At 46.0% G+C, this 27,542-nt stretch overlaps 1 protein-coding gene across 1 annotated transcript in view; it reads right to left on the bottom strand.

Moving 5' to 3' along the window:
• CCDC180 (coiled-coil domain containing 180) overlaps window positions 1-27,542 on the bottom strand; it is a gene marked incomplete at its 3' end in the record, with an annotated part of 70,494 nt that overhangs the window by 15,348 nt on the left and 27,604 nt on the right. The window contains exons 15-31 of the mRNA XM_081280033.1: window positions 26,642-26,757; window positions 25,239-25,365; window positions 23,642-23,681; window positions 23,041-23,525; window positions 21,623-21,861; window positions 17,623-17,798; window positions 16,163-16,343; window positions 15,141-15,287; window positions 12,774-12,918; window positions 12,510-12,626; window positions 10,042-10,140; window positions 8,279-8,398; window positions 6,461-6,630; window positions 6,160-6,212; window positions 5,963-6,041; window positions 4,263-4,340; window positions 308-374 (exon numbers count right to left, since the gene is read on the bottom strand). Of these exons, the coding sequence (XP_081136159.1) occupies window positions 308-374; window positions 4,263-4,340; window positions 5,963-6,041; window positions 6,160-6,212; window positions 6,461-6,630; window positions 8,279-8,398; window positions 10,042-10,140; window positions 12,510-12,626; window positions 12,774-12,918; window positions 15,141-15,287; window positions 16,163-16,343; window positions 17,623-17,798; window positions 21,623-21,861; window positions 23,041-23,525; window positions 23,642-23,681; window positions 25,239-25,365; window positions 26,642-26,757 (2,439 nt within the window). The remainder of the gene's footprint in view (window positions 1-307; window positions 375-4,262; window positions 4,341-5,962; window positions 6,042-6,159; window positions 6,213-6,460; window positions 6,631-8,278; window positions 8,399-10,041; window positions 10,141-12,509; window positions 12,627-12,773; window positions 12,919-15,140; window positions 15,288-16,162; window positions 16,344-17,622; window positions 17,799-21,622; window positions 21,862-23,040; window positions 23,526-23,641; window positions 23,682-25,238; window positions 25,366-26,641; window positions 26,758-27,542) is intronic.

Raw genomic sequence — 27,542 nt, forward strand, 5'->3', positions numbered from 1 at the left:
CACCTAAGGGACAGAGGCGGGGCATGTTTCTCTTGGCACACCCAGTGCCTGACATGCAGGTGGTGTCTAAGAAATGTTTGGTGACTAATTAAGTAAATAAATGCCAAATAAATGAAATTTGTCTTCCAGAAAATGGGCCTGGTGGGGGTCGGACACAGGAGGTTACAGAAGCTGGGGAGGTCAAGAGGAGGGTGAAATCTTCTCGTCATTTTCCCCTGAGTTTCTGTGATCAGCAGACTGCAAAAGGCAAAGGCAGCTGGAGACACGCTTCCTGGATGGGCACCAGCTAGTGAGCAGTGGCCCTCACCTCCACAACGGTCAGCAGATAGTGGTTGCTCTCCCAGAGAAGGGTCAGGATGATCCCTTTAAAATGCCTGCAACACATAGAGGCAGACCCCTGAGGTTCCTTGTCTAAAGATACCAACATGGACGAACCAAATCAGCATAGCATTTGGAGTGCTCTGTTTGGGCCCTGGGCCTCCTTGCAATTAATTCATCACTACTGCCCAGGGAACTCCTCCTGATTCCTCTCCAAGAACACCTGCAAGTTTCTTCTTGGTCATATTTGTTCCTGTTCTTTCTCAGATCCCAGGTCAGTGCCAGTTCCTAACCCGAGTGCTAATACTTTCAGAGTGTGCTTCAGTTCTGTAGGTGGATTCAGGATTGATTTGTTTGTCTGGCTGATTGAATTCCATCTCTCCCAGCAGACTGGGAATTCTACTAGGCATTTAAAATACGAATTGAGAGGTTATTAGGCAGAAAAAGCTCAGTATCTGGGGTTCCTACATTAGCAAGCCACAACCCAACTCAGTAAGAATAGTCATACATAGTCTAGAAAAATAAAATCTTAAGTTTAATCAGTCAGAAATAGCCAACTCATTTCTGGTGGGGGAATGATCAAGTTTAGCTAATCAAATATTTTCTTTGCCTTGCCTCCTGTAAAAGCTTTCCCCTGCCACCCACCTTGGTGGAGCCCTGAACCACTTGGCAGTCTGATGCTGCCCGATTTGTGCATCGCTGTCTGTTCAAATAAACCTGTTAATATTTTAATGAGTCTGAGTTTATCTTTTGATAGAGAACATGGGCTGTGGTTGTCTGTCTCTGTTGACCATGGAATCCCAGTGCAAGGGCAGTGCCTGCACCTGTCAGGGCCTCAGTGTTGCTTGAAAGAAGAAAGAATGATGACTTACAGATAGTAATCAAATGACCAGGACTTCCTGTAGGACCAAATGTTGACCTGCTCTCTCTAGTCACTAGGCCCACGTGTGTACACCAGGGCTTTATAAGCAAATTTTCACAGACCCAATGGATGTTCCTGCCCAGTTAGGTCAACGATTGTGAAAGTAAGTGAGATAAAGGATGGATGCACTAGAATTACACGTAACTGCAGGTCACTAATGTTTCTCATCTGTATAAAGTGTCATAGTGACATGTATGAATATATCACTGTCAATTTCTACAATATAAGTATATAGGTAATTTGATCTTTCATTTTAAAATCCACTCATTATACTTAAAGAAAATTAGAAATATATCGAAAAACAAGGGGAAAATCCATCCCAACATTTTAGTGAATTTCCTTCGGCTGATTTTATTTAAAATTAGTCCTAATTGGGTTTATGAGTGTTTCAAATTCTGTTCTGTTCACTTATTGAGCAGCAAGTGTCCCCATTCTGTGAAATCATCTTAAGTGGCTGTGGAACACCACCAAGTATATATGCATCACAGTTTGCAATCCTCTAATTTTGAAATTTTAGGTCCGCCCCCTTTTTCAATTGGCATAAAAAAAAATGCTGCATGGGGGCTGGGGTTGTGGCTCAGTGGTAGAGTAGTTGCCTAGTATGTGCGAGGCACTGGGTTCGATTCTCAGCACCACAAATAAATAAACAAAATCAAGTCCATTGACAACTAAAAAAAATGCTGCATGAGATATCTTCAGGCAAGAAGTTTCTCCTCATGGTGGAATGATTTCCTTGGGAGAAAGGCCTGAAGATTTGTATAAAGGCATGACTTAATGGCTTCCATTAGACTTTGCCAAATTGATTTCTAGAAAGATACTGTGCTGTTGACTCCCTACCCTCAGTGCAAGGGAAGAACCACTCTATCCCCTGGCAGCTTCCACAAAAATCCATTTGTGTACTGGCAACTCTAGTTGATGTGTGGGGATGTGTGGGGACTTGCTTCCCTTTCATTGCTTAGCATCCCAGTGAGGCTGTATTTCTTCACGTTTGTTCCTAGTTGTTTCTTCTTTTGGGCCGGGTCTCTTCAAATCTACCCTCATCCCTACTGAATTCTCCCTCTCTCTCTTTCTTTGGTACTTAAAATTGAATCCTGGGGTGCTCTACATTCCCAGCGCTTTTTACTTTTTTTTTTTTTTTTTTTTTTGAGATAGGGTCTCACTAAGATGCTGAGGCTGGCCTTGAACTTGTAATCCTCTTGCCTCAGCCTCCTGAGTCACTGGGATTACAGGCATGTGCCAATATGCCTAGCTCATACTGAGTTCCGGAGGTTTCTTTAGCAATTTACTTGGGGGTAGGGGAAGAGGGTGATGTATTTATTTGCTTTTCTTTTTCCTTTGGCAAATTTCCCATATTTTGAGATTCTTATTAGTGCTTCTCAGGGTGCCAATCCTGTGTTTCTGAAGGGAGCCCTGCCTGGGACCCATGGGAACTCACTAGCTCTTATCCACAGCTCTAAGAGGAGGGTTCTCTTCTACCTACTCTGTGGATGGAAAGACTGAAGCTTGTGGAGAAGTCACTTAACCAGGGTCCTAATGTGGGGATACAAACAGGATTAGTCTGATTCTATTTTATGAACAACTGACTATTGTACTAAGACAGGGAAATCTCTCCTTTTTTAGAGACTCAATGAATACTCATTTTTTTCTATTTGACCTATGATTTTTTAAAATCTGCAGTGTATTTATATTATGGAATACTATTGGGTCATACATGTACTATGTATGGTACATGTGACAACTTGGAAGGGTCTTGATGAGGATTGAATGTATTTCCCAAAGTTCATATGCTAGAAACCTAATCCTCAGTGCAATGGTACTGAGAAGTGGGACCATCAAGAGATAGTAGGTCATAAGGGCTCTGCCCTCTGGAATAGATTAATGGCGGCATTGTGGGAATGGGCTACTTATCATAGGAATGGGTTCCTGAGAAAAGAATTATTTCAGTCCCCTTCCTCTCCTCTCTCACTCCTGCTCCCTATACTCTCTTGCCCTTCCACCTCCTGCCATGGAATGATGCAGTGAGAAGGCCCTCACCAGATCAGATCAACCTTGAACTTCCCAACCTCCAGAACTGTAAGAAACAAACCTCTGTTCTTGATAAATTATCCAGTCTCAGGTATTCGGTTAGAGCAAATCAAATGGACCAAGACATATCTTAAGGGCATTATGCTGAGGCCAAAAAGCCATTCTGAAAAGGTCGAATGCTGCATAAATTTATTTATATGATATCCTGTAAAGTGACAAAATTATAGGGATGGAGAACAGATTCCTGGTTCTTGGGGTTGGGACGGTGAGGGGAAGTGGATCAGGGGTGGCACATGAAGAGTAGCAAGAAAGAGATCTTTGTGCAGATGAAATAATTCTGTTGTCTTGATTGTGGTGGTGGGTGCAGGAATCTATACATGTGATCAAATGACAGAGATCTATAAAAGATAGAGAGTCAAGGTTGTAATGGTACAGAAATGTCCTTGGTGTATGGGCACAGGGCAGCTCTAGCAGCTGACTTGCAGGCAGTTCCTGGGTCACTTGGTGTAGCAGCATCCTTCTTTGCATGATTCACCAGCTTCAGTCCCCTGGGCGAAAGAGCTGACACAGGTGGGCTGTGCCATACTGATCATGGGGGATAGAGGCTCCAGTGTGGAGCTTGAATTTCTCTAAGGACTTTTAACTTTCCAAACTTAATAATATGCTGGTTTTTGTTTGAAATGAAGCCATTGTTTTAATCAATGACAGTAAAGGAAAGGAGAAGAGGTGGGTAGCATTGAAAAAATTACTAAAAAATACCCCAAACCTGAAAGGTGTCTGCTGCCTGGCCACCATAAAATGCTGAGCTGGAAAATGTAAAATTTTGGTGAAATGTCTCTCAGTAAACTTCAGGGAATGGGTTGAGACAAACTGACCTTGACCTTCAACTGGCCCCTCCCCTTCCTCTTCCTTTTTATCGGCCTCCCCCTTCTCTTTCTTATTTTTCTTTTCCTCTGACAAATTAAATGGAATTAAAGGGAACTGTGTCATTACTTACTTGGTTGATGGAGGAGACCTGTCCCCCAGCACCTGGTACTTTCTGTCATTTCTGTTGGGCTTGGAATGCCTGCTGATGCTGTAGGACAAAGGTGCATGAGTTGTCTGCAGTCTGGGGACAGACAAAAGGCAGGTCTGTGCCTCCGGAGCCCTTCCTGGGGTGCTGGAAGTGCTGGACCAGCCTGTGGGGCAGCCTGGCTCATTTCTGGGGCTGAGCCTTTCAAGATGATTCTCTACGTTTCAATTGCTCTGAACACAACCTGATTTGGGGGCAAGGCCTTTACCAATAAGGCCCAGGCAAGACCACTAAGAGAGGCAAGGGGCAAAGGGTCATGGGCCCAGAAATTTGCATCCTCCCTTCCCTGAGGTGAGAACCCAAAGAAAAACAGGTTGAGCCTCACAGTGAGACCTTCAGGTTAGCACATAAATATACGGTATGGCTAGTTACACTTGAGTTTCATATAAGCAACGAGTAATTTTTAGTATATGTAAGGTCCCTTGCAATATTTGTGACATACTCATACTGAAAATTAAGTATTATTGATCTGAAATTTAAATTAAGCTCTGCACCCATATGGGCTTTATTTTAAAACCTCTCAGAGACTGAATATACAAATAGATGATGGCTGGATCACATATTAAAAAAAAAAAAAAAAGGATCTCTCACCCACCCATAGCTGCAGCAACCTGCCCAGGAAATCAGCCCTTTGCCTACAATAAACAGCCCGAAGGTGGTCAGCTGCAAGTCAGAATTGCAGCAAGTCAGGGTGCTATCTCCAGTGACAGCCCAGGAAGCTAAAGGATACCTGCTATAACAATAGGCTGCAAGTGGCCAAGACCAAATCTGTACCCGACCAACCACCCAGGACGTCCTGCTTTCTGCTGACAGCTTCTGACTTCTCTATGCCAACAGCCCCCCGCCAGGCACATCTGCAGCCTTCCCTGTTTTACACTGTAAGGCTTCCGGCTCCCCTTGGCTGCCCTTGAGTCTGCCATGTTGCACTTGCCGGTGGCCAGTTCCTGCTGTCGCCAGCTCCTCATCAGTAGCCTCTGCTGTGCTCACTTGTTTGGTGTCTGTCCACACATTGCAGACAGCATGCAAGTTTATAAAGACTCAGAAATTTGGGTCTGAGGTCAAGGTAAAACTCTCACTTTCTCAAAGCCAAGGATTAAGTCAGGGCTTAAAAAAGATCCAAAAATTTGGCTGAGTCACTTGGCTTCTGTTATCCACCTTTCAAAAGTCTGTGTGTGGGAGCTGGTGGTCAGAGACTCAGTCTAATGACCACTACAGGGTCTCATTGACAGGGCACATGACCAAGGTACCAAGGCCTAGCATTCCTGCACCTTTGTAGGAAAACTATGTAGCCATGGCTCTGACTTTCCTTCTTGTTAACCATGACCCTGCATGATGGCAGGGCCAGAATCTGCCCCTGTCCCATGGACACCTACCACCCAACTCCACACATTTCTCTAGGTTTGAGGTGTGTGGGAGCCATGTCTCCCTCCACAGGGCGCACTCAAGTCTGACCAAAGGCAGTGTCAGGACAGTTTCTGTCCATGTCGGGACCCTTGGTGTCCCAGAGCATGAGCTCCAGTGGAAGTTCTAAGAGTCTGGGGCAATGACAGGGTGGGCTCTGGCCTTTATCTGGGGGCTCAGATGAGGGCCTGAGAAGGGAAGATTCCGGGCAGCTGTGTCCCTACCTTGCTGCTGAGGTGGCACTGGCACTGTGCAAGGACTTCTTTATAAAGTTCTCCTGCTGGCACCGAGGGCGCTTCAAGACTTTGGGTGACAAGTGCCCAGAACAAGAGCAGAGGACAGGAGATGAAGATGGGCCACAGTTGCCACCAGCTTCCCCACCGCCAGCTGTCCCAAGACCCACGGGTCTGTCTGCCTTTACCTGTCTGTGACCGATCTTTCTCACACTGGTGAATTGACTTTATGTCAGGAACTCTGAAACCAAAGGAAATGACATGAGCTTTTCCAAGTGACAAGAGGACAGCTCTGGCAACACCCCAGTCAATCCTCAATAGGTTCCATCATGAGCTCAGGAGTTCAGATGAGGAAATGAGGCTCCCAGGAGAAGCTCCTTATCTGAGGTCTTAGGCTCCCAGGGGTGAGCTCCCATGGGAACCCCGAGTTCAGTAGCCCAAGATAACCCCTGAGAGCTCAGAGCCAGAGGCTGTGGCATAGGCACTCACTGCAGGATCTTCTTGATCACCATCACAGCGGGGTCTTCAATCATGGCCTTCCCTAAGCGGCTTGGCTGTGCAAAGGATTCAGGGGCAACCGGGCCTAACTTGGCCTCCTCCTCTGGGATCTCTGAAATCTGGAAGTCACTCTCCTCCTCTGCGTCAGTCGTGACACTGTCCTGTGGGCCAGTAAAATGGCTGAGTGTGTGGAGACCAGTCCGGGTGCCATGGCAGTAGCAGGCTGATTCACACTGTTGCCACCTTGTCCAAGAGGTGGCTGGAGGCAACTTGGCGGCCCCTGGAGCCTGTTTTCACACCTATCAAAAGGTGGTGGTCCCTCCCCTAGAAGGCGCTCATTCATTCACTCGCTCACTCATGCCTTTAGAAATGCTTTCTGAATGCCTGCTCTCCACCAGGCTCTGCCAGTATCCTGGGGACACAGAAGTGCAAAAGTCACCAAGGCCTTTATGAAGCTTACAGTTTAGGCACACTTAAGACAAATAAATGCTTAGTCAAAATTGGGACCAGTGCTCTGCAGGAAAAGCTCTAGCATCTTCTGTGAGATGGAGTGCGACCTGCATGGCTGCGGCAGAGGTGCCCAGGCGATGTTTTGGAACAAATGGGCGAGGAAGTGAAAGAAGGCAAGGCTGATCCAGGGGCCAGTTCAGAACAAGGGTGGAACCAGTACCCCCAGCGAGCACTCAGTTCTTTTTTTTTTAATACCTTAAATTTTATTTATTTATTTTTATGTGGTGCTGAGGCTTGAACCCAGGGCCTCACACGTGCTAGGCAAGTGCTCTACCTCTGAGCCCTAGCCCCAGCCCTGTGAGCAATCAGTTCTTCTGTTCTCTGTTTTACTCCAAGTCTCCTCTCCCACCAGCCCCCTGAAGGAAGGACCCAGGCTGGACCTTGGAGCCTCTGTCATGCAAGGCACAGTAACAGAGCAAATGGATGGTTAGCACAGTCTGCAGGGTAAGTAAAGCTTCCCACAGAAGGAAGGGTGGCAGAGCTGGGCAGTGTGAGACCCTGAGGCACTCTGTTCTTGCAGCATTCAGCTCTGTGACCTCCCCTGGCTGATGGCTGGGTGCTCCTTGGGTCAAATCCTCATGGGAGGTGAGCGAAGGCTCTGCCCTCACAGAGCTTCCTGTCTCAGGCAGCAAGTCCCTGTCCTAGAGACCTTGCCACATGCTCTGTGGGCTCATGGGGAAGTGGAAGGTGTTACAGGGCAGGAGACCCCCCACCCAGATCAGAGGGTAAGAAGATTTTATGGCAAGTGATATCTAGGCGGGGGGAGAGGGTTGAAGGGGACACAGAGGCTATTCTGTGTATCCTGTTAAAGGGTATGGACTTGACTCTGAGAGCAGGGGAGTGACGCAGCAGACCAGCTCTTCTGATGTTTGGTCTGGTTGCAGGTCAGGAAATGGATGATATGGGGATATGGGAGGACATGTCTGGCCAGATGGGCAAAAGACAGGGGTTTGGATGAGATGGTGGGGTGAGACTGGAGAAGCTGGTAGCTGTTCATGGTGTGGGTTGAAAGGAAGTGGCTGAGGCTGGCATGGGACTGGCCCAAGAGCCTATGCACAGGCTAACTTGAGGGGCCTGATAGAGACAGGTGGTGATGCCAGGAGGTGAGGGGTCTCCTAAGACACCAGTGCAAGGAAGTGACCCATTTGGTACTGGAACTCTTATCAGACTTCATGGCATGTCACCTTTCCACACCATCCTATAAATCCAGGGGAGGTCTGGGAGGTGCCATTAAGGCCTGTGGGGTTCCTGGGAACCTGGACGACAGCTCACCACCCTACCACCCCATGCCACACCTACCACATAGATGTCCTGAGACATTGACACCATGGCCAGGCTGCAGTTGAGGTACTTAATCCTCTGGCTCAGTTGTTCTTTCCAAGTTCTGACAAAACCCAGGAGGTCTTCGGCGGTTACCGTCTAGAGGGAACACGGAAGACGAAGGCTGTAAGGAGGCAGCCTGCGGAGGGCAGGTGGGTTCCACTGGCACCGCAGGGACAGGGCTGGGCTGGGCTCTCGGGTGGCTGCACTGGGGTAGCAAATCCTTTACTGATGGGACCTGGAGAACTCTGTCCCTGCCATAGGTTCAACTCTGGGCAAGGGATTTAAACTTGCTTGATTAAGTCTCCACCTAAGATAGGGACATCATGGAATGTTCTCTGGGGTGTCCTTTAGCTCTATAGTTCTATGTTTAGAAGGAAACATTTAGTCCAGTTGTAGAAGTGGGCAGGAGGGCAGACTGGCCATCTCCATGGCAACATCTAACAGGCATCCCCCTTGAAGCAGCACCCTACAGGTGCACAGGGATGCGCCCTCAGCCATCTTCACCTCACTACATACCCAAGGCCTCCTAATTACTCCTAATTACTGTTACATAGACGATACTTCTCCATCAACACAGAAACACCTGCACACCCAAGCTCGTTCTTTCCACCTGGCCAGGAGGCTGGATAAACCCCCTTGACACCCTGGTAGGAGAGGAAATGTGAGAGACTAAACCATTTTCTGCAGAGAGGCAGAGCTTGCCCTAAAGAACCTGTGGAAAGATCGTGGCAGGTTAACCCGTTCTCCCCAGTGGGTGGGCTTATAAGGGAGCCCAGGCAAGCCCTGGGCAAACTACAGGAAGCACTTTGCTCACTTTGCTCATCGTGTGGGTTGTGCAGTGCAAGTTAGCTCAGCAGATGTGCAGAAACACGCGTGATTGTTCATAACAGGGTTGAGGTCTTGATAGAAAATGAAAATAGAGCAACATTTATCCTGCACACTATGCTCGGTGCATCTTTGAACTTTTCTTAAGGCTCATGCATGACTGTGCAAGAATAAGCAGTACAGAGAGAAAAATCAATGTTCTTTCAGTATGAACAACAACAGAACCACAACTCCCAGTCACTGAGATAGAGGAAAAGTGGCAGGAAAGGGTGAGGAGGAAGTCTCCCACTCAGGATCCTGGCATGGGGGCCTCTGGTTCTGGTGGCATCTGGGGGAACTGCCAAGATGAGGTTCCTTGCATGACCAGGGCACATGTGCAATGGGGCACTTGTGGAAGGAGGACAAGCGTGGAGGTGTCCAAAGACCTGACCTGCTGATTAGGGACCGAGGGAACCTCAGAACCACACTGGGGCCAAACTTGGCTCCATTTCAGACTTTTTGCTTAAATAAAGAGAATCAGCTGTTACCAAAAGAAGCGATTGAAAGCTCAAATGAAAAGTATTGATGGGAGGGCAGAGCCCTGCTCCTGTCATTCACTTGGGGCGAGGCTGAGTCTTCAGTCTAAAGATGGATGCTTGGCGGCATCCACAGGGGGAGCAGGGCCCACAGAGCCAGACCCAGGCTCCCACTGGACTCTGTGCATGTGCCTGGCTGGTCATGGGTGGGGATACCAGCTGAATTCTCTTCTTCTCCTGCCTTGGTTCCATCACAGGGTTGATAGGAAGACTCAGCACACCACACCCCTGCTTGTAATAGAGAAATCCTGTGCCCAGATTTAAGCTTATTTTTTTTTTAATTTATGACTCTACCATAACACCTCAAATATTCCCAAGTAGAATCTAGCGAGCACTCACTGTCTTATCTCCCTTTGGGTCTCGACAAGTTTCTATTTGTTGTTGAAGCTGTTTCAGAGAAGAATTTAATCCATCTGCTTGCAAATTGGACTTTGCCACCTAGAAGAACAGAGGTTCCAAGATTTTGTTTCTAGAATACATATTGTGATTGGAAAAAAATGTTCGGCAAAGTATATCTGAGAAATTGATTAAGCACCAAAAATATGAAATATAAAAATATGAAACCATGGACAGTTATACCAGAAACCAGATCAAGACAAATTTTTTATTTAAAAAAATTTTAAAGAGTTTAACCTTTATTTTATTTATTTGTTTTTATGAAGTGCTGAGAATCAAACCCACACTAAGCAAGCACTTTACCACCGAGCTACAGCCCCAGCCCTGTTAAAAAAATTTTTTCTAACAAAAGGATAAGGCTTAAATGAAACTGGAATCCCAGAGTTCGGCACCAGTCTGCACAAGCCAGCAGAAGGCATAAAGAGCGTTGGGATGTCCAGGCTCTGACCCCACGCTCCAACTTGCAGGAGGCACCCAAGGGCACAGGCCGAGTGTCCTGGGCAAGTGCCTCTCTCTCAGTCCTGGCATCCTGACAAAAAGGGAACACCATGCAAGTCCCCAAAGAAATACACAAGGGAAAGTGGCAGCACAGCCACAAGAGGGAAACCCTTCAAAAGGTGTTTATGAGGGACCTTTAAAGGGTACACAGCTTATGAAGTTGTGTAATAGCCAACCTGGATACACCCCTACCCTATCACATAGGAAAGAGTCTTAACAATAAATCAAATCTTAAACAGGAGTTGTGACTCTGTGGTAGACTTATGGATTATCATCTCCTGGGTGTATTTATTTGTTCTATATTTCTAATATTGTGCATGGTAGAAATGCATGTTACTTATGATACTTGTTACTAAAAACATAAGCCCCACATATGGTGAACAGCCTATTACCAGCTCAGAAAAGGAATCTGTGCCAACACCAGCAGGAAGTCCATTAGGAATGTGTCCCTTAAACAGGGCAGGGGTGCCCTGGCCCTTGGTCCTGTTCTCTAAAGCTGCACCCTCTCCACCACTTCTGGCATGGGGACCTCCACCAAGGCCTGACTTCACTGAAGACTCACTCTGCACCAGGGAACATGAGCTTTGCAGACGTTAGCTCATTTACTGGGGCCACAATCTTACCAGTTACTTGTATGATTCCCACTCCTGGGGTGACAGGGACAGGAGGCTGGACTGCTTCACAGCCTGAGACCTCAGCCATTGCTTCTTTTACTGGAATGCACCTGTCATTCCCAGAAGATAGGCCTGTTCTTCTCAGCTCTGCTGGTCCTAGCCAGTGAGTCCTCAAACACTGTTCCCTGAATGGTGTGCTGACCAAGGTGGCTGGTCCAGGCCCCTCATGTCCAGTTCACCCATATCCCACCTTTTCCACAGCCTCTCAATTCTGGAATTGAGCATGTTCCTGCTGATACCTCATCCAGCCAAGAATAGTGATCTTCTCAGTCTCAGCCTCATACCCCTGCCTCACTCCTGCTCACTGCCAACTTTGGGAAGCTAGCAGGCAGGTGACCTTCCTGAAATGTGTTCCTGAGCACCCAGACCCATCTAACCCTCCTTGGCCCTTTGCCTGACCAGGACTCTGCTGACCTGCTGATCTTTCCAGCCTCGGCTCTCTATTCCCTTTCAATTCCATTTTTTTTTTTTTTTTTTTTTTTTGGTACTGGGAATTGAACTCAGGGGCACTTAACCCCTAAGCTACATTCCCAGCCTTTTTTTCATATTTTATTTAGAGACAGGGTCTCATTGGGTTGCTTAGGGCCTCACTAAGTTGCTGAGGCTGACTTTCAACTTGCAATCCTCCTACCTCAGCCTCCGGAGCCGCTGGGATTACAGGCATGTGCCACTGCACCTGGTTCAATCTCACTGTGGTTTCACTTGGCACCAGCACCTCAGGGGACTTTTCCATCATGTCTCCAGTACATTCTGTTCTCCACTCTCCTGTCTGGCTTCCTCAAGTCTCAGGAAGCCCTGCTTTCCCAGATTAGGTTCAATCCTCCCCTCTTTCCCCTTTAGAGCACAGATGTCCTGTCTGTGGTTAAGGCTACAATCTCTGGTGCCAGTCAGACCTGAGTTCACATCTTGGCTCCACCATTAAGAGCTCCATCTTCCTGCCTAAGATGGAATTGCTCTATGCCTCAGCTGCTTTATCTCTAAAATGGGGATTAAAAACAGCACTTGCCTCCTAAGAGTTTTTGTGAAGACTATCACTGCTAATTAAAATAAGCCGATTAGCACAATGTATGGTGCACAATGACTCAGTGAATGGTAGGGGCTAAGATTTCATTTCTGCCTTCTCAGCTGAAACGCAAGTCCACAGGACTGACACCACATGGCCTCCCCGCACCTGGGCAGTGCTCAGCATGCAGGTGTGTGCGATTGATACCCACTGCATGGAGAATGCATCTGTCCTACCTGGCACTTGATGTTCACTTGCAGATTTGTCATCAATCGCTGGATTTTCTCTATGAAAATAAGGTCCACAGACAGGTTATGGAATTTACTCTCAAATCTGTTGATGATATCATTGGCCTACAAAGAAAGCAGGGACTTGGTTAATCTGGAACTTTGAACTCTGGAAGAGGAGGGGACAGGCTAAATTATTGCTTAGGCAGAAACATGACACCTGTGATGGGCTGTCCTGGAAGCCCATCTGGAGGGTAGGCAGGGCTCCCCCACCTGGTCCAGGTACTCGTTCTCCATCTTCTCCATGTTGACCATGATTAAACTTTCGACATATTCTATCCGGGTAGCTTCCTTCTCCAGACGGTTACACAGTGAGTTCATTTCCTCAGGGGAAAAGTTGCCTCCCTCTGAAAACAATCTGAAAATAATTGGAGGGAAATAAAAGCCAACAATCAGACCTGAAAGTTCTACCCCATCCCAAATACTGGGGTAGATACACACTTTTTTTAATATTTATTTTTTAGTTGTAGGTGGACACACAGTATCTTTATTTCATTTTTTTTTAATGTGGTGCTGAGGATAGAACCCAGTGCCTCACATGTGCTAGGTGAGCATTCTATCACTGAGCCATGACCCCAGCCCAATACACACTTTTAATCTAGGTTTCAGATCAAAGGTGCAAGATCATGAAAAAATAAATGCAGGTGGCACAGGCACAGGAGGAGACACCTGTGACCGGGGCAGGCTTGCCACTTTTGTTGGTTGGTCAGATTGAGTACTCTTATAAGGAAACAAGATGCCATAAATGAGAACCAGAAAGACATTAGAGAACAGAAAACACTCCCCACAAAGACCTCAGATATTAGAATTTATCCTACATAATTATAAATAATTAAGTGCAAGATTTTAAAGAAATTAAAAGAGAAACTTGAAAATATGAGCAGAGAGCTGCCAGTTTTGAAAAAAGACTCAAATAAAACTAGAAGTAGAAATTATACTTATTAAAATTAAAAACTCAGTGAAAACATTTATCAGGAGATTGAACACAGTTATAGAGGGCATCAGTGAATAGGAAGGACACTAGAAAGAAATAAGCAAGAATGAAGCTTTATAAAAGAGTGATAAAGCTACTCAGGATAGAGATGCATAACATGTCAAATGATAATTCTAGTTTTTGCAACTTTCCAAATTCTCTTTAAAAGCTCTATATTTATATTCATAAAAATGTTAATAATATTTAAATAAATGCAATCTTGCAAATGCCAACATGGAAGACGCCTACCATGATTTGTTTGTAATGGAAGGGAACCACAAGTCAGCATGTGTACCAGGATTCTGATTCCATTTCTGTACAAAACTAGCAACCATTGCTTATGTATAACACATAGAAATTTTATTTTTGGAGGGCTCCATTTTTCACTTCTGTGTTTGATTATATTATAATGGGTAAAAAATGTTTAATTTCATAATAATAATAGGATTTTTTATAAAAAGAATATAACCAAGCTACAAATGTCAAAGACTAAATCCAGGATTATTTTCATGTTGGAGCAAATTAAGATCATGGGGGAAATATGGGGAAAGAATAATAATTAGGAAAATACAATCAAAACCACAATGTGATATTACCTTATATCCATTAAAATATCTACTATAAAAAATACCCATAAGTGTTAGTGAGGATGTAGAGAAATTGGAGCCTTTGTATATTACTAGTGGGAATGTAGAATGGGGCAGCTGCTGTGGAAAATAGTATGATGATTCCTTTAAAAATCGTGAAATTAAAAAAAAAAATCAAGGAATTACCATCTGATCCAGTAGTTCCACTTCTGGCAATATAAAAGATGGAAAGCAGAACTTCAAATAGATTGTACACCAATGTTCCTCAAATTCTTAATTCACAAGAGCCAAGAGGTAGAAACAACTCAAATTCCAACTGATAAACAACCGGATAAACAATATGTGGCATAAATACATAATGGAATACTATTCAACCTTGAAAAGAAAATTTTGATATGTGATACAACACCGGCAAAGCTTGAAGGTGCTATGTGTGCTAGTGAGATATACCAGATGCGAAAGGACACATACTGCATGATTCCCCTTTACATGAGGTACCTGGAGTAGTCAAATCAACAGAAATGGAAGGTCAAATGCTGGTGGCCCAATGTTCAGGGAAGGGAATGAGGAGTTCATGTTTAAACTGTGACTAACAGAGTTTCAGACTTGTGAAGGTAAAAAGTTCTAGAGGTGGCTGGTGGTGACAGTTGCACAACAATGCATTTAATGCCAATGAACGGTTCATTTAAAAATGGTCAACATGGCAAACTTTAAGTTACACATATTTTGGCACGATAAAAAGTTAAGGGAGTCGGGGCTGGGGATGTGGCTCAAGTGGTAGCGCGCTCGCCTGGCATGCGTGCGGCCCGGGTTCGATCCTCAGCACCACATACAAAGATGTTGTGCCCGCCAAAAACTAAAAAAAAATAAAGATTTAAAAAAAAAATTCTCTCTCTCTCTCTCTCTCTCTGTCTCTCACTCTCTCTTTAAAAAAAAAAAAAAAAAGTTAAGGGAGTCACAAGATCACCTCCCCACAGGGCAGCTCTGATGGCCAGCAGGGGCCCTGATGCTGGCTCCCACCTGCAGTGCTTGATGTAGTCAATGTTGGTGAAACGGAGTTTGCCCAGACTCTCCTCCAAGTACTGCCGGAAGCTGCGCAGGGACACCTGGATGACATCCACATAGCTAAGCAGCTCCCGGTGCAGTGTGCTGTTGAGAATGGCCAGCCTGCGGGGACAGAGAAGGGGCAGGTGGAGATGGTGACCAGCCTGGGAGACGTGGTGATGTCCTGGGCGTGGGTGGGCACCCTGGGATGCTGCTCGAGCTCCACCCAGCGCCCAGCTGTGGAGCCACCAAACCACGCCCAGCTTCTCTGATTCACAAAGGGGAGCTAGGAAGGATTCCAAAATGCCCCATGTATGCAGGACACAGCGTGTCACTCTGGGGAGCACAGGGCTTTCCCTTCTTTCCTCTGACTTCTGTCAGCAAACCAGTCAAAGAATCCCAGCCCTTCCAGTCCAGCGACTCTCTGACCTGCTCCATCACAGCTCCCTTACGGCTCCCCTACTCCACGCTCTCTCAAAAGACCAACCTGCCGGTGTCCTCTTTATAAAACCCACCAGAACTCACTGCCCTTTGACAGCTCAGACACCTGCCAAGGTCCTTCCTGTGATCTGACTGAGGCCACCATCTCACATCCCGAGTGGCCTTCCTGGAGCCCCTTGCTCTGCCCAGACCATAGCCCTACTTCTGGCCAGTGCTGCTTTTCTGGAGAACTCAGCCCTTCCCCCCTTTTTCCATCCTAAGCCAGGGTGCCTCCTGCTGGGATTCCTTCCTGACTCTCTCACAGGGTAATGGTCTTTCCCGCCATTGACATTTCAGGGCATGTGTCGGCACCTGGCGTGCTACTGTGTGTATGAGCCTCTCCTGTCCCTGGCTGCTCACTGCCCCCACCACCCGATGTTGCCCAGGGTTCAACTCTGAATCTTGGGAGGAGATCAGCTCAGAAGCAGGACCCTGAGTGCCTCCTTCCCCCTTTCAAGCAGCAGCCTGGTTGGGCTTCTAGAGCCAGGCAGCTGGGAGGGAGAATCACAGCTCCTTACTTTTGGCTTTTGGTGGCATTCAAAAAGTTGTACTCCATATCGGAGATCTTGCGGCGGAAGTTTTTGCTCCGCGTGTTTAGCTCTTCTTGGAACTGGCAGAACATCAGCCTCTCCTTCTTGAGCGTCTCTGTCACTCCAGCACAGTGTCTGTCCAACTGCTCTTGGTGAAGCAAGAGCTCAGCTGCAAGAGGATGAGGAGATGAGGATGAGGATGGGGTCCTCTGGGACCTGAGCCACCTCTGCGCTTTCCTTTCGTGGAGCAGTGTCCACAGGCTGCCTCTCCCAGGGCAATCTAGGTCCCTTGCCCTGCCACAGTTGCCCTCACCAGGGTTCAGGCTGGAAATGGGCACTGATCTCAGAGAGGTCACTGGAGATCTCACTGGAGAGGAGCTCTGCTGGGCCAGGAAGCGGGAGCTCGGGGGATGGAGGGCTGTTCTAGGTGAGCGAGTCTGCAGGGAACACAATACAAAGCCAGGCAGTCTGGGTTTGTTCCTTGACACCAGTGGATACTCAAGTCCAGTGAGTCCAAATTCAAACTGGCCTCCAAGATGGAGTAGGAAGAACTTGGACTGGACTTTCACTCCTCTGGGCAGCAGGGTTTGGAAGGTATTGGGTCAGGGATCTCTGCTAGCTCTGAAGGGCTATAGTGAACCTTGGAATATGATTCAAGTGAAAAACCATCAGGGTTCACTGAAGGATCCTACTAGAATTGTGTTTCCCCATTAAAAAAGTCCACCACATAAGAAAGAACTGGCATTTCTTTTTAAGTATGTTAAATGATAAGGGGGAAAGAAGGGCCACCACATTTTGGAGGCTGTAACTTGCACTAAGTGCTTACAACTCCTCACTATACCATTTTAGGAGGCTTAATTACCACCTCCAACACTCTTTTCTGCAGATGAGGGAGAAGACAGACAGGTCAAGTAACCTGGCCAGAGTCACACAGCCAAAGGAAATTGACCCTAAGAATTCTAATTCCTAAGCTATGGACTTGTCTCTAGAACATTCACCATGCAGGTGTGTAACTGATCTGAAATCCAAGAGCTATAACAGAACAACACTCTTCATTTTAGCATCTGATACCCTTTGGAAGGAAGGAAGGAGGAAGGAAGGAAGGAGGGAAGGAAGGAAGGAGGGAAGGAAGGAAGGAAGGAAGGAAGGGGGAAAGAAATAGATCATAAAAAAAATCTTGAGGGGCTGGGGGAGCAGCTGGGTGGTAGAATGCTTGCCCAGGGCACATAGGCCCTGGGTTCTGCCCCCCCAAATGAGAAAAAATCAACTTGAATGGGGGATTCTGAGCACCCCCTTTCTTTTCAAGCCTGGGAGGTCCACGGCCCCATGCATGTCTTCCCTGATGTGAGGAAACATCCTAAGTGTTATATGGGGCAAAGTGGGACAGTTAACAAACCCGGGGCCACAGGAGAGCAGACACTCTAGAGGGGTCTGGGGACAGTTCACACCTGCCCTGACATTGTGGATGTCCTTCTCAATGTGCTGGAGTCTTGGCTGGTGCAGGTGCAGTTGTAGCTCCAGCTCTGAATCCAACTCATCAATCTTGGAGGCCACGAAGACCCGGGCACTGAGGGCACATTGGTCAAACCACTTCTCTAGGTGCTCAAAGAAGCCAATTCGAAGTCTGAGGGAGCAAACAGCAAGGTCAGCCCTCCCAGCAATCATGACCAGTAAGAGACCTTTCCATTTGGAGACCCCAATGCTGCCCTCATTTTATTTCCCAATTACCTCCTATCTCAGTGTGTGGAGGGACCAGCATTTACTCAGTTGCTGGAGGACTTCAGATGGTTTCAGACCTTTCGTTCTTATCAGAACACTGTGATGAATAACCTTGTACATATGTCAAGTGAAGAGGCAACTCTATAGGATAAATGCCCTGAACTAGAATTGCTGGATCAGAGATTAAAATACATTTGTGGGTTCTGGTAGCTATGGCTGAACTGTATTTCCACCAGCAAGAAATAATAGTTACTGTTTCTCCACAGCCTCAGTGTATATTGTCAAAATTCTGAATTTGACAATTTTGTCATAGTTATGATTGAGACTGAGCACATGTCCATGCGGTTTGACGACATCATTTCTTTTTCTGTATGATATCTTTTCATATCTTTTGCTCATTTCTCTATTATGTAGCTGTTCTTTATTTAAAAAATAATAATTTCTAGGTGAGGCCAGTTCACTGTGATGTGAATTACAAATATTGTTTCTCAGCTTATCATTTTTCTTTAAAAAATGTACTGTGTTTTTTCGAATACATACCGTTAAGATACCAGTTCTCCCAAAATTTATCTGCTGATTCAATGCAATAGCAAGAAAAAAAATCTCAGCAGGTATCTTCTAATGGAAACAGATGAGCTGATTCTAAAATTTATATAAAAATAGAAGGGCCAAGAATTGTGAAGACAACCTTGGAGCAGAACGAAGTTGGAGGACTTAAGCTACCAGATATTAAGACCTCGTATAAAGCTATAGTAATCAGGCAGTTTGGGAGTCATTGTGGAAAGACAGACACAGAGAAATAGAGAAGAGGCATGGTGGACAGTAGGGGAGAGCACAGTCTCTCTGTGAAGGACCCGGGTCAACTGGTTCTCCATAGGGGAAAGAAAAGAATTTCCACTCCTGCACCATAAAAAGATCAGTTCCCAGAGACTTTAGATCTAAATATGGAAGTTTAAAATAATAACATCTCTAGTTTATAACATTGGAGAATCTTTTCGTGACCTTGGGGCAAGCAAAGATCTCACATAGAGGACCAAGGTAAACTAATAAAAAAATGAATAAATTGGATTTTATTTAAGATAAGAGTTTCTGTTCACCAAAAGATGCCTTTAGGGGCTAGAGTTGTGTCTTAGAGGTAGAGTGTTCACCTAGCATGTGCGAGGTCCTGAGTTCGATCCTCAGCACCACATAAAAATAAAATAAAGGTACTGTGTCCAACTACAACTAAAACGAATTTTTTAAAAAAAATGCATCTTTAAAAACAGTAAGAAATTATATAAAAGGCAAATACAGAGATATCTAACAAACTCCCATAAATTAATAAGAAAAAGGACAGACAACCCATCACAAAGTATATAAACAAAAGATTTCATTAGGCATTTCATAAAAAAAATAATCAGATGGCCAACAAGTGTACAAAAAGGTGCATAACATCATGACTCACCAGGAAAATGCAAACTGAACCAACAATGAGATACCACTACAATTATGCCAGAAGGAATAAAATAAAAACCACTGGCAATATCAACTGTTGTTGAGGGTGTGCAGCAAGTGGAACTCTCACATGTTGTTTGTTTAAAATTGTAAAACTGTTAGGACCACTTTCAAAAGCTCGTGATGGCAACCTTTAGGCCACGTCTCCTAAAGATGGACCTACACATACCCCATGACTCAGGACTTTTCTCTATGAGTTATATATGGAAATGTAGACACATGGTCACCAAAAAGACTTGGATGAGAATGTTCAGAGCAGCATTATTGGTATATCCTCAAATTGGAAAAGATCCAAATGTGCATCAGTGGACTGGATAAATAAAATGGATTAAAATGAATTGCATTTATAATGGGATACCACACAGAGATACAAAGTGGATTCTAGCCACATTCAAAGATATTATATAACTTTTATAAACATAAAGAAAGAAGCCTGGCATTTAAAAAAATGAGTTCTGAATGATTTCACTTAACGTAAAATTCCAAAGCAAATAAAATGACCTCAGAAGTTAAAATATTTATCCTTGGGAAAGACAGGGCAGGACTGGAAATGGGCCCATTTGATGGTGTCCTGGAGGGTTGGTAACAGTTCTGCTTCTGTGGGCTCTGGGTGCCACGTGTGCTGTCATTGGACAATTCATTAAGTGCTACACTTATGACTGCCACAGTTTCAGATTGATTATTCTTCAATATGCAGATTCCATCAGTTGGACACAGAACTTTTTCCTAGTTAGTTACAAGGTCAAATGGCACAGTGGTTGGTGTGAGACTCTGGAATTAATAGGGTATAGATTTGTGTCTTGGATCTAACTGGTTCCTATCATGGAGATCGTGACGAAATGACTAACTTTTATCTGTAAAACGGAGTTCATTACGGTCCCTCTCTCACAGTTGTTGAGGGAATTAAATATGCTCAGTAAATAATAGTTGTCAAGTGATCCCTGTTGATCTTTGTCGTATGGGCTCTGGAGAGGCAAGGCGAAGACCCGTGGTGGGCAGGATAACACTGGAGTTGAGACATTTTAGATATGAGGTGACCCTGAAGTACAGGAGAAAGAGCCTTAGGCCTGACTTTCCTTCTCCTGCTCCCAATCTCCAGCCTCTTGTCACCTATGAATATGGGAGGTGGGCCAGGCGGGGGATCGTGAGCTGATTAGTCCCACCTATGACATGGTAGAGGCGCGAGGGCAATGGAAGTACCATTCAAAAGCCAAAGGCAAATTTCCACTTTTGATTCATTAAATGATACACCTACGATCCATACTTTCAGATTTGTTGTTCTTCTAGTACAAAGGCCCAGAAACTTGGGACTTAGAAGAGGTCACTCCTCAGTGGGGGGATGTGGAGAGCCATTCTCACATGTGACTGGGCAACTCCCGGTTTGGGTCTGAGGCGTCCTGGCTAAACTGTGTCGGAGCTTTCCTGCCCTCTCCTGGTGCGAGAGCCTGTCCGTGTGGGGGTGTAACTGACCACTGACCCCGGGGGCCAATCACTGACCCTGACCTTGGAGTGCAGCCCCCCTCAACCTTCATTGGATGGAATTCTCCCCTGAATCTCTTGTTCCCCAATAAAAGGCTACTCCCCGGCGTGTTCTCTCTCTCTCTCTCTCTCTCTCTCTCTCTCTCTCTCTCTCTCTCTCTCCCTCCTGCTAGCCCTGAGTAATCCTTGCTGCCCTACCAGGTGGTTCGAGGTGAGAGCCAGAGGGGGAGCAGTCTTGGACCTGGTCATAGAAAAAGGTAACTGAGTCTGTATGTTTTATTTCGATCTCACTAGTTAACTTTTATGCCAAAAACCTCATTAATGAAACCAGTGTGCTGGTCGCATGGTGGAGGGGGATTAGGGATCATTTCCTTATTCTTCATTGTTCTGTTTTCTGCCATGAGTTTGTCAAAGAATCAGCATAAAATACCATACATGATCTATTCATACCTATGGTTTATATCTATAGAATTAAAACAAAAGAAGATGTACCAGGAACCCACAGCATCTTTCAGGGAAAACTGTTTCTGCATAGGAGGCCCAGGCCCACAGAGCAGCCCGGAGGGGTTGGGGACCACGCTCACCTAGGAGGTCTGTGCCTGCAAATAATTTCCTGGACTTTCATCATGTTTTATTGTGTTTTCCTCAGTTACCTACATTTAATTTTTTTTCAGCTAAAGGTAATCTATTTTTTTATATTAACCTGTGAATAAATCTCTGAGCAAGAGAATGAGAATCAAAGAGTTCTGTACTCACTGTTTCTTAATTTCTAAAATTAGTGTGGACGGAACTATCATTCTTTCTGTGAACTCAGTGTGGAAAGTGTTGTCAAAGCGTGGGGTTGAGAAGGTGGAATGGGGCCTCCTATAACCCTCCTCCTCCTCTTCTTCTTCTTCCAGGGATACGAAGACAAAATATCTGTTCCCACTGGAGGTTGTGAAGGACTCCATGTCCTCGGAGGAGAACTCCTCCAGATAGTCTTCCTTGGCATCACCCTAAAGAGGCAACAAGACTTCAGAATCCACATCATCCGAGGGACTTAAGGGTGCCAATCACCTGACATGCAAGATTGTACACCTTTGGGCCAAATATGTCTATAATTGCCTACCCTCCCGCCGCCCCCAATGTACACAGAGTGCTTTTAAAAATGAGAAGTTCCACATAAAAATCTGGGTTCCTGATTTCTCTTCAAATATCAGGAAATAGGTCAGCTCTGAGCCCAAGCCCACCCAGCATCCCCGGCAGGTGGAGCTATGACTGCTCTGTCTCCACCAGGCTGCTCTGGTTGTGCACACCGCCGGGGTGAGCAGGAGGGCCTGAGTTCACCTGTACAGCTCAGAAGGGCAGAGAAAGACAGAAGCAAGGGAGGGAAGAAGAAAGCCAAGTTGAAGGGTGACTTCAGAGTGGGCTGCAGGGATGTAGGAGAGGAAGGTGCATTTTTAAAAATCATTGCTGTGATTGAAGAATTGAATTCCTGTTGACAACAATTAAAAGGAAAAAATACATATGTAGGGTTTTGTTTGGTTTTGTTTTAGTACTGGGAATTGAATCCAGTGGCGTTTTACCAACTGAACCACATCCCCAGTCCCTTTTATTTTGTATTTTGAGACAGAGTCTTGCTAAATTGCTGAGGCTGGCCTCAAACGTGCAATCAGCCTCAAACCTGTCTCAGCCTCCCAATTCGCTGGGATTATAAGTGTGCAACCCTGGGCCCAGCACTTTGTGTTTTTTGAAGGATTTATGTTTTTTGGGGATTGAACTCAGGGGCACTCGACCACTGAGCCACATTCCCAGCCCTATTTTGTATTTTGTTTAGAGACAGGGTCTCACTGAGATGCCTAGCACCTTGCTTTTGCTAAAGCTGGCTTTGAACTTGAAATCCTCCTTCTTCAGCCTCTAGAGCTGCTGGGATTACAGGCTTGCACCACTGTGCCTGGCCCAGCACATATTTTTGTTTAGTTCTGTTCTAGTTTTATATATTCTCCCCACCTATTATTATTATTATTATTATCATTATTATTGCATTATAGTGGTACAGCCCAGAACTTTTCTAGTTATTTACATGCACCTCTATGGAGACCAGGTCAGGGGGACCCCAGTCTATATGAGAGGTTCACACAGAGTGAACTCAGCACAGTTTCTCCTTCCCAAGAAAGAACCAGCTGCTGGCCTACCTCACACACAGACAATCTCTCTTGTTCTTCCTTTGCCGCCGCCTCCGCTTTGTTCTCCTCCTCCTCTTTGTTCTCCTCCTCCTCCTCTTTTCCCTTTGCCTCCTCTTCCTCGCTCTCCCCTGCTTCCTCTTCCTCCTCTTCCTCCTCTTCCTCCTCCTCCTCTTCTTGGGCCCCCACACTTTCCTGGTTCAGGGAGGGTTTTGAGGAGTTCTCCCTGTCGACCTTCATTTCTTCTAACCCTGGCGGAGAGTCCTCTCTGGACTCGTACATCTGGTCACCCGATGCAGATCTGTCCTGCTGGCTCAGCCCGCTCTCCTCTGTGGAGGACGCCCGGTCCTGACCTCTTTCTTCTTCCATCTCCTCTGCAGGCCTCATAGAAATTGGCCCTCTGCTTAGGCTCTCCTCACTTCTGTACATTTCCACTTGGGCCCTGTGTCTTTTCTTCAGTTTCTTCATTTTCTTCAGGAAGTACAGTTCATGTTTTTCTGTTGATGTCCCACACCAAAGCACAAGGAGAGACGAGTCACCCGGTGTCGCTGGACTGGGTTTCCCAGCCCACAGGAGCACAGGGAGAACTGGACTCAAAATGTAAAAGTGTTACCTGGTTTCCTGAACTTGAAGATGACTTCCCCAGCCAAGTTCTACAAGGAAAAAACATGAGTCACTGAAGGAACAGCACTGCCTTTCTTCAGAGTGCCACTTCTAAGGGTGTCACTTTTCTTTCAAGTAAAAGCGATTCTTCTTTCCCCCTCCCCATCAAGGTTTGATGCAGGCCTTGACCAGCTTCATTCACTGGGGTAATGAGGGCGTTTCCAACCCAGGGAACAAGATTTCCCCTGATTTCATGCAAGCTAACAACCCTTTACAGCGCACATTGGGAAGTAATGAAATAAAAGCTCATCCTGACATATTTTGGTAGTGATCTAGAGAAAAGGGAAGAAAAATGTAAGTCAAAGGGTGCAAACAAGGGGGAAAGAATCTGCTCTGGGAGCTGAATGGAGAAGGACAGAATAAGCCTGGTCTCTGTGGTCCGGGAGTCTCATTGTTAATCTACCATTTCCTGTTTCACAAACTCTGGGTGAAGCTGTGGACATGCTGTTTTATGGAGGATGGTGTGAGCTGTGAAGCTTGCAGGTCTGGATTAGAATCCCAGCTCCTTACAAACAGAGTGGCCTTGGTCAAGTGCCTTAAACCCTGTGGGCTCTGTGTCCTCTCCAGTGAAATGGTGATCATAATGGTGTCCACACCTTTACTCAGGCAACAGAAGCATCTCAAAGGGCAGACAATGAACTTGCCCTCCTATAGGCTGAGCCTCCGCCTCAACCCAGGTGACGTGGGGAACATTTGTTAGCAATCTGAACAGGAATCCATCCCTTCTGCAGAAGAACCGGGTACCCCATACCTGTGGGAAACATTCAGCCAAGTTTAGCTTCACTCTGACCAGGAAGGACTCTGGCTGGGGATGTGGGGGGGAAAGCCACTCTGGAGTATTCAAAACAACCCCTCCCAGGGCTGTATGAGCTTACCCGCAGCATTTACTGTGCCTAAATTATGTACAAGACCCAGGGCTAAGGAGAAATCAGAGTTGAATAAAACACACCCTTCAGGAAACACATTCTGATTGGGTGTTCTGGACTTTTGGATTCAATAGTAACTAAGAATAAACAAATTCGGAGAAGAGGTGGCAGTGCAGGAGGAAGGAGAGAAAGGGTTTGGTTGAGAGCAGGTAGGATCCTTGCCCTGGTAGTGGACTGGGAGTATGGGATGGGTTTGGGACCCAAGAGAGAAAATCCCAGCACAGGGAGCAGGAAGAGAGAGGGCTGTGAGCAGGGAGCTTAAGCAGGAGGGGGATGAGTTTGCTTCAGGGCGGAAGGTGGAGAGGGTGTCCCTGGTCACCTAGGAATAGTAAGCTGGGTCTGCAGAGTTGGTGAGGTCAGTGTGAGTAGGTTGGGACTGCCATATAAATTAGCCTTTTCTTTGTAAGTTCATGCAACCCAGGAGCCTGTCAACCTCTTTTAAACTCAGAGATGGTCCCTGTAGAGACGCCTTCCGCCTCTCTCTCTCTTTGCCGTCCAGACATGGATTTGCACTCTGCAGTGTTAGGCATGACTTCCAAAGATTGGGCAGTCCAGACTGAGAGGCTTCCTCTCCCCTTGCTTCTTCATGAGCGGCCAGGGTTATCGTTTCCCTCTCCATACCTGCTCAAAGATTTCACGAACAAAGAAATGTTGGCTGAGGGTGGAGCTGTAGGAGTTGAGTTCTTTCAGTACGACCACTGGGTACTCTATCACTTCCTTGCTCAGGATGCCATGAAAACACTCATACCTGGGAGGGAGGGAGGTGAGACCACGGTCTAAGGGGAGTTCGGCTGATCCTAGCCAGGAGCCATGCCCTTGACCCCAACAAGGTGGGCGGTGATCTGGCAATTAGCTCCGCACAGAGCTGTTATATGTGCAGAGATCTCTTTCACAGAAACAGTCCTTGATTTGTTTTACTATGTTTCTGATCATAAAGGGAAGGAATACATGCTCTTGGTAGAAAAATATAGAAAATAAATGAGTTTTCTGCTTGTCAAGTGGATCCCCTTTGCTTGTCCACTGTCTTCTCTCTGACCTCAGACTTGACCTACATTATCCCACCAAGTCCTCAAACATTCCAAGGCCCAGCATTTTATGTTTCTTAGGTAAGGAGACCAAAGCTCAGCAGGCACTGACTTGCCCAAAGTTATACTTCTGGATCTAAGTACCGAAATCAACGGGAGTGCAATTTCATTTATGTGAATAGTCCTTACACAGAATTAGTTGTACAAAAGCACAAAGATATAAGGAAGTTCACAAAAACTGTTGGTAATACTGAACTGACAAACCAGAACCAACTGAAAAGAGCTAATCAATTGTGAGATGGTTAAATCATTACAAAGTACCAGTAGTGATAAGTTCCTTGTGGTCATTTAAAAATTGAAATTTATCTGCAACTATACAACAATTTGCATAATATAATCCATTCTTTATTTTTAAAATATGTCTATATCCACATATATATCCACATATAAAGGAAAAGTTGGGCGGGAATGAGGGAGAAATCTATGTTTGTAGTCGTTGACTTCTTTTCCCTTTCACAAAGAGCATGCATGTTTAAAATTTTAAAAAGGGGGCCCAAGGTCTTGACCTTTAAACTGCATTGCCTTGAAACTTCTCTCCACAAACTTTCTAAGACTCTCCCTGGAAGCTTCTGTATTGGCTTCAAGCAGAGCTACAAAGGACTATGATGATCTCCAATGCTGGAGCCACAGGATTGAACCCAGGGGCGCTAATCACTAAGCCACATCCCCAGCCCTTTTATTACTTTGTATTTTGAGACAGGGTCTCACCAAGTTGCTTAGGGCCTGGCTAAGTTGCTGAGGCTGGCTTTGAACTTGCCATCCTCCTGCCTCAGCCTCCTGAGCTGCTGGGATGATAGGCACGCATCACCACGCCTGGCATACGACTATAATTTTTATCTTAAACTTGCTGGGCACACCCAGCCTCCTGTTCAGGCTGCCTGTGACCTGAATGTGAATCCAAGCCATCCCCACCTGTCTTCTGGATTCTGGTCAACCTACCTAGATTTCATGTTCTTCAGAAAAGTTTTGGCCTTTTCCAGGTATAACTTCAATGCTTCTTCATGGTTTTGCTGTCTCAGTTGGTCCAAGAGCTTATCAAGGTTGGCCTCCTGGGCCTGGCAGCCTCCCCCAAAACAAGAGGAAGCAAATATGAGTTCCCAGAGTGTAAGTGACATCCAGAACCCCTGCCCCTGGAACTGAGGTCTAGGCAGCTGGGGGAAGGCCTGGACTTCTTGTCCACAAAAGGGGAACCAGATCTATTACTGCTCTGGCTCTCTGCTACAGACTCTGGCTTCCCCTCTGTGCCTGAAATGTTCTTGCCCATTTTATTTCCCCTAAGACCCAGCTCAGGTGGGACTCTTCAGGAATATCTCCCTCACCCCCACCCAGTGTGGTCAGGTCTGGGCTACACATTCCCAAGTGCCTTCTCCTCCCTCTTTTTGTCATCATTCATATTCAAGATCACTTGCTGATTCTGTCCCCCAGCCCCTGCACTCCACCACCTCCTAGACTGTGAGGGCAGTTCGGTAGGGACCAACTGATCTGTGGGGGGTCAGAGAGACTGTCACACATACTTCATTCCCATGTAATAGAGCCTGGAAATGATACCTAACATGTACAAAATTTGCTATGTGAATTGTGGGAGGCCATCGCACTATGTGACCAGCATTTTCCTTCCCTGATCGGTTGAGACTCTGTCTCTTCCCGTGATCTGGCCACATCAAAGTGGCCCTAGATGGCAGCCCCGATCTTGGAAGTCACAAAATGTGTCTTCATGTATAGGCGCGCCTTCCTGCAGCCCCATGGGTTGAGCTATGCTCACCTGTTCCTTTGTGATACTACCCCTTGCCCTGTTTGGGATAGAATGTTCCATGGAAATGCCCTTTGTGTGTCCCCTTCT

Source organism: Spermophilus citellus, assembly GCF_964194105.1.
Source record: "Spermophilus citellus genome assembly, chromosome: 2".
Lineage (NCBI taxonomy): Eukaryota > Metazoa > Chordata > Mammalia > Rodentia > Sciuridae > Spermophilus > Spermophilus citellus.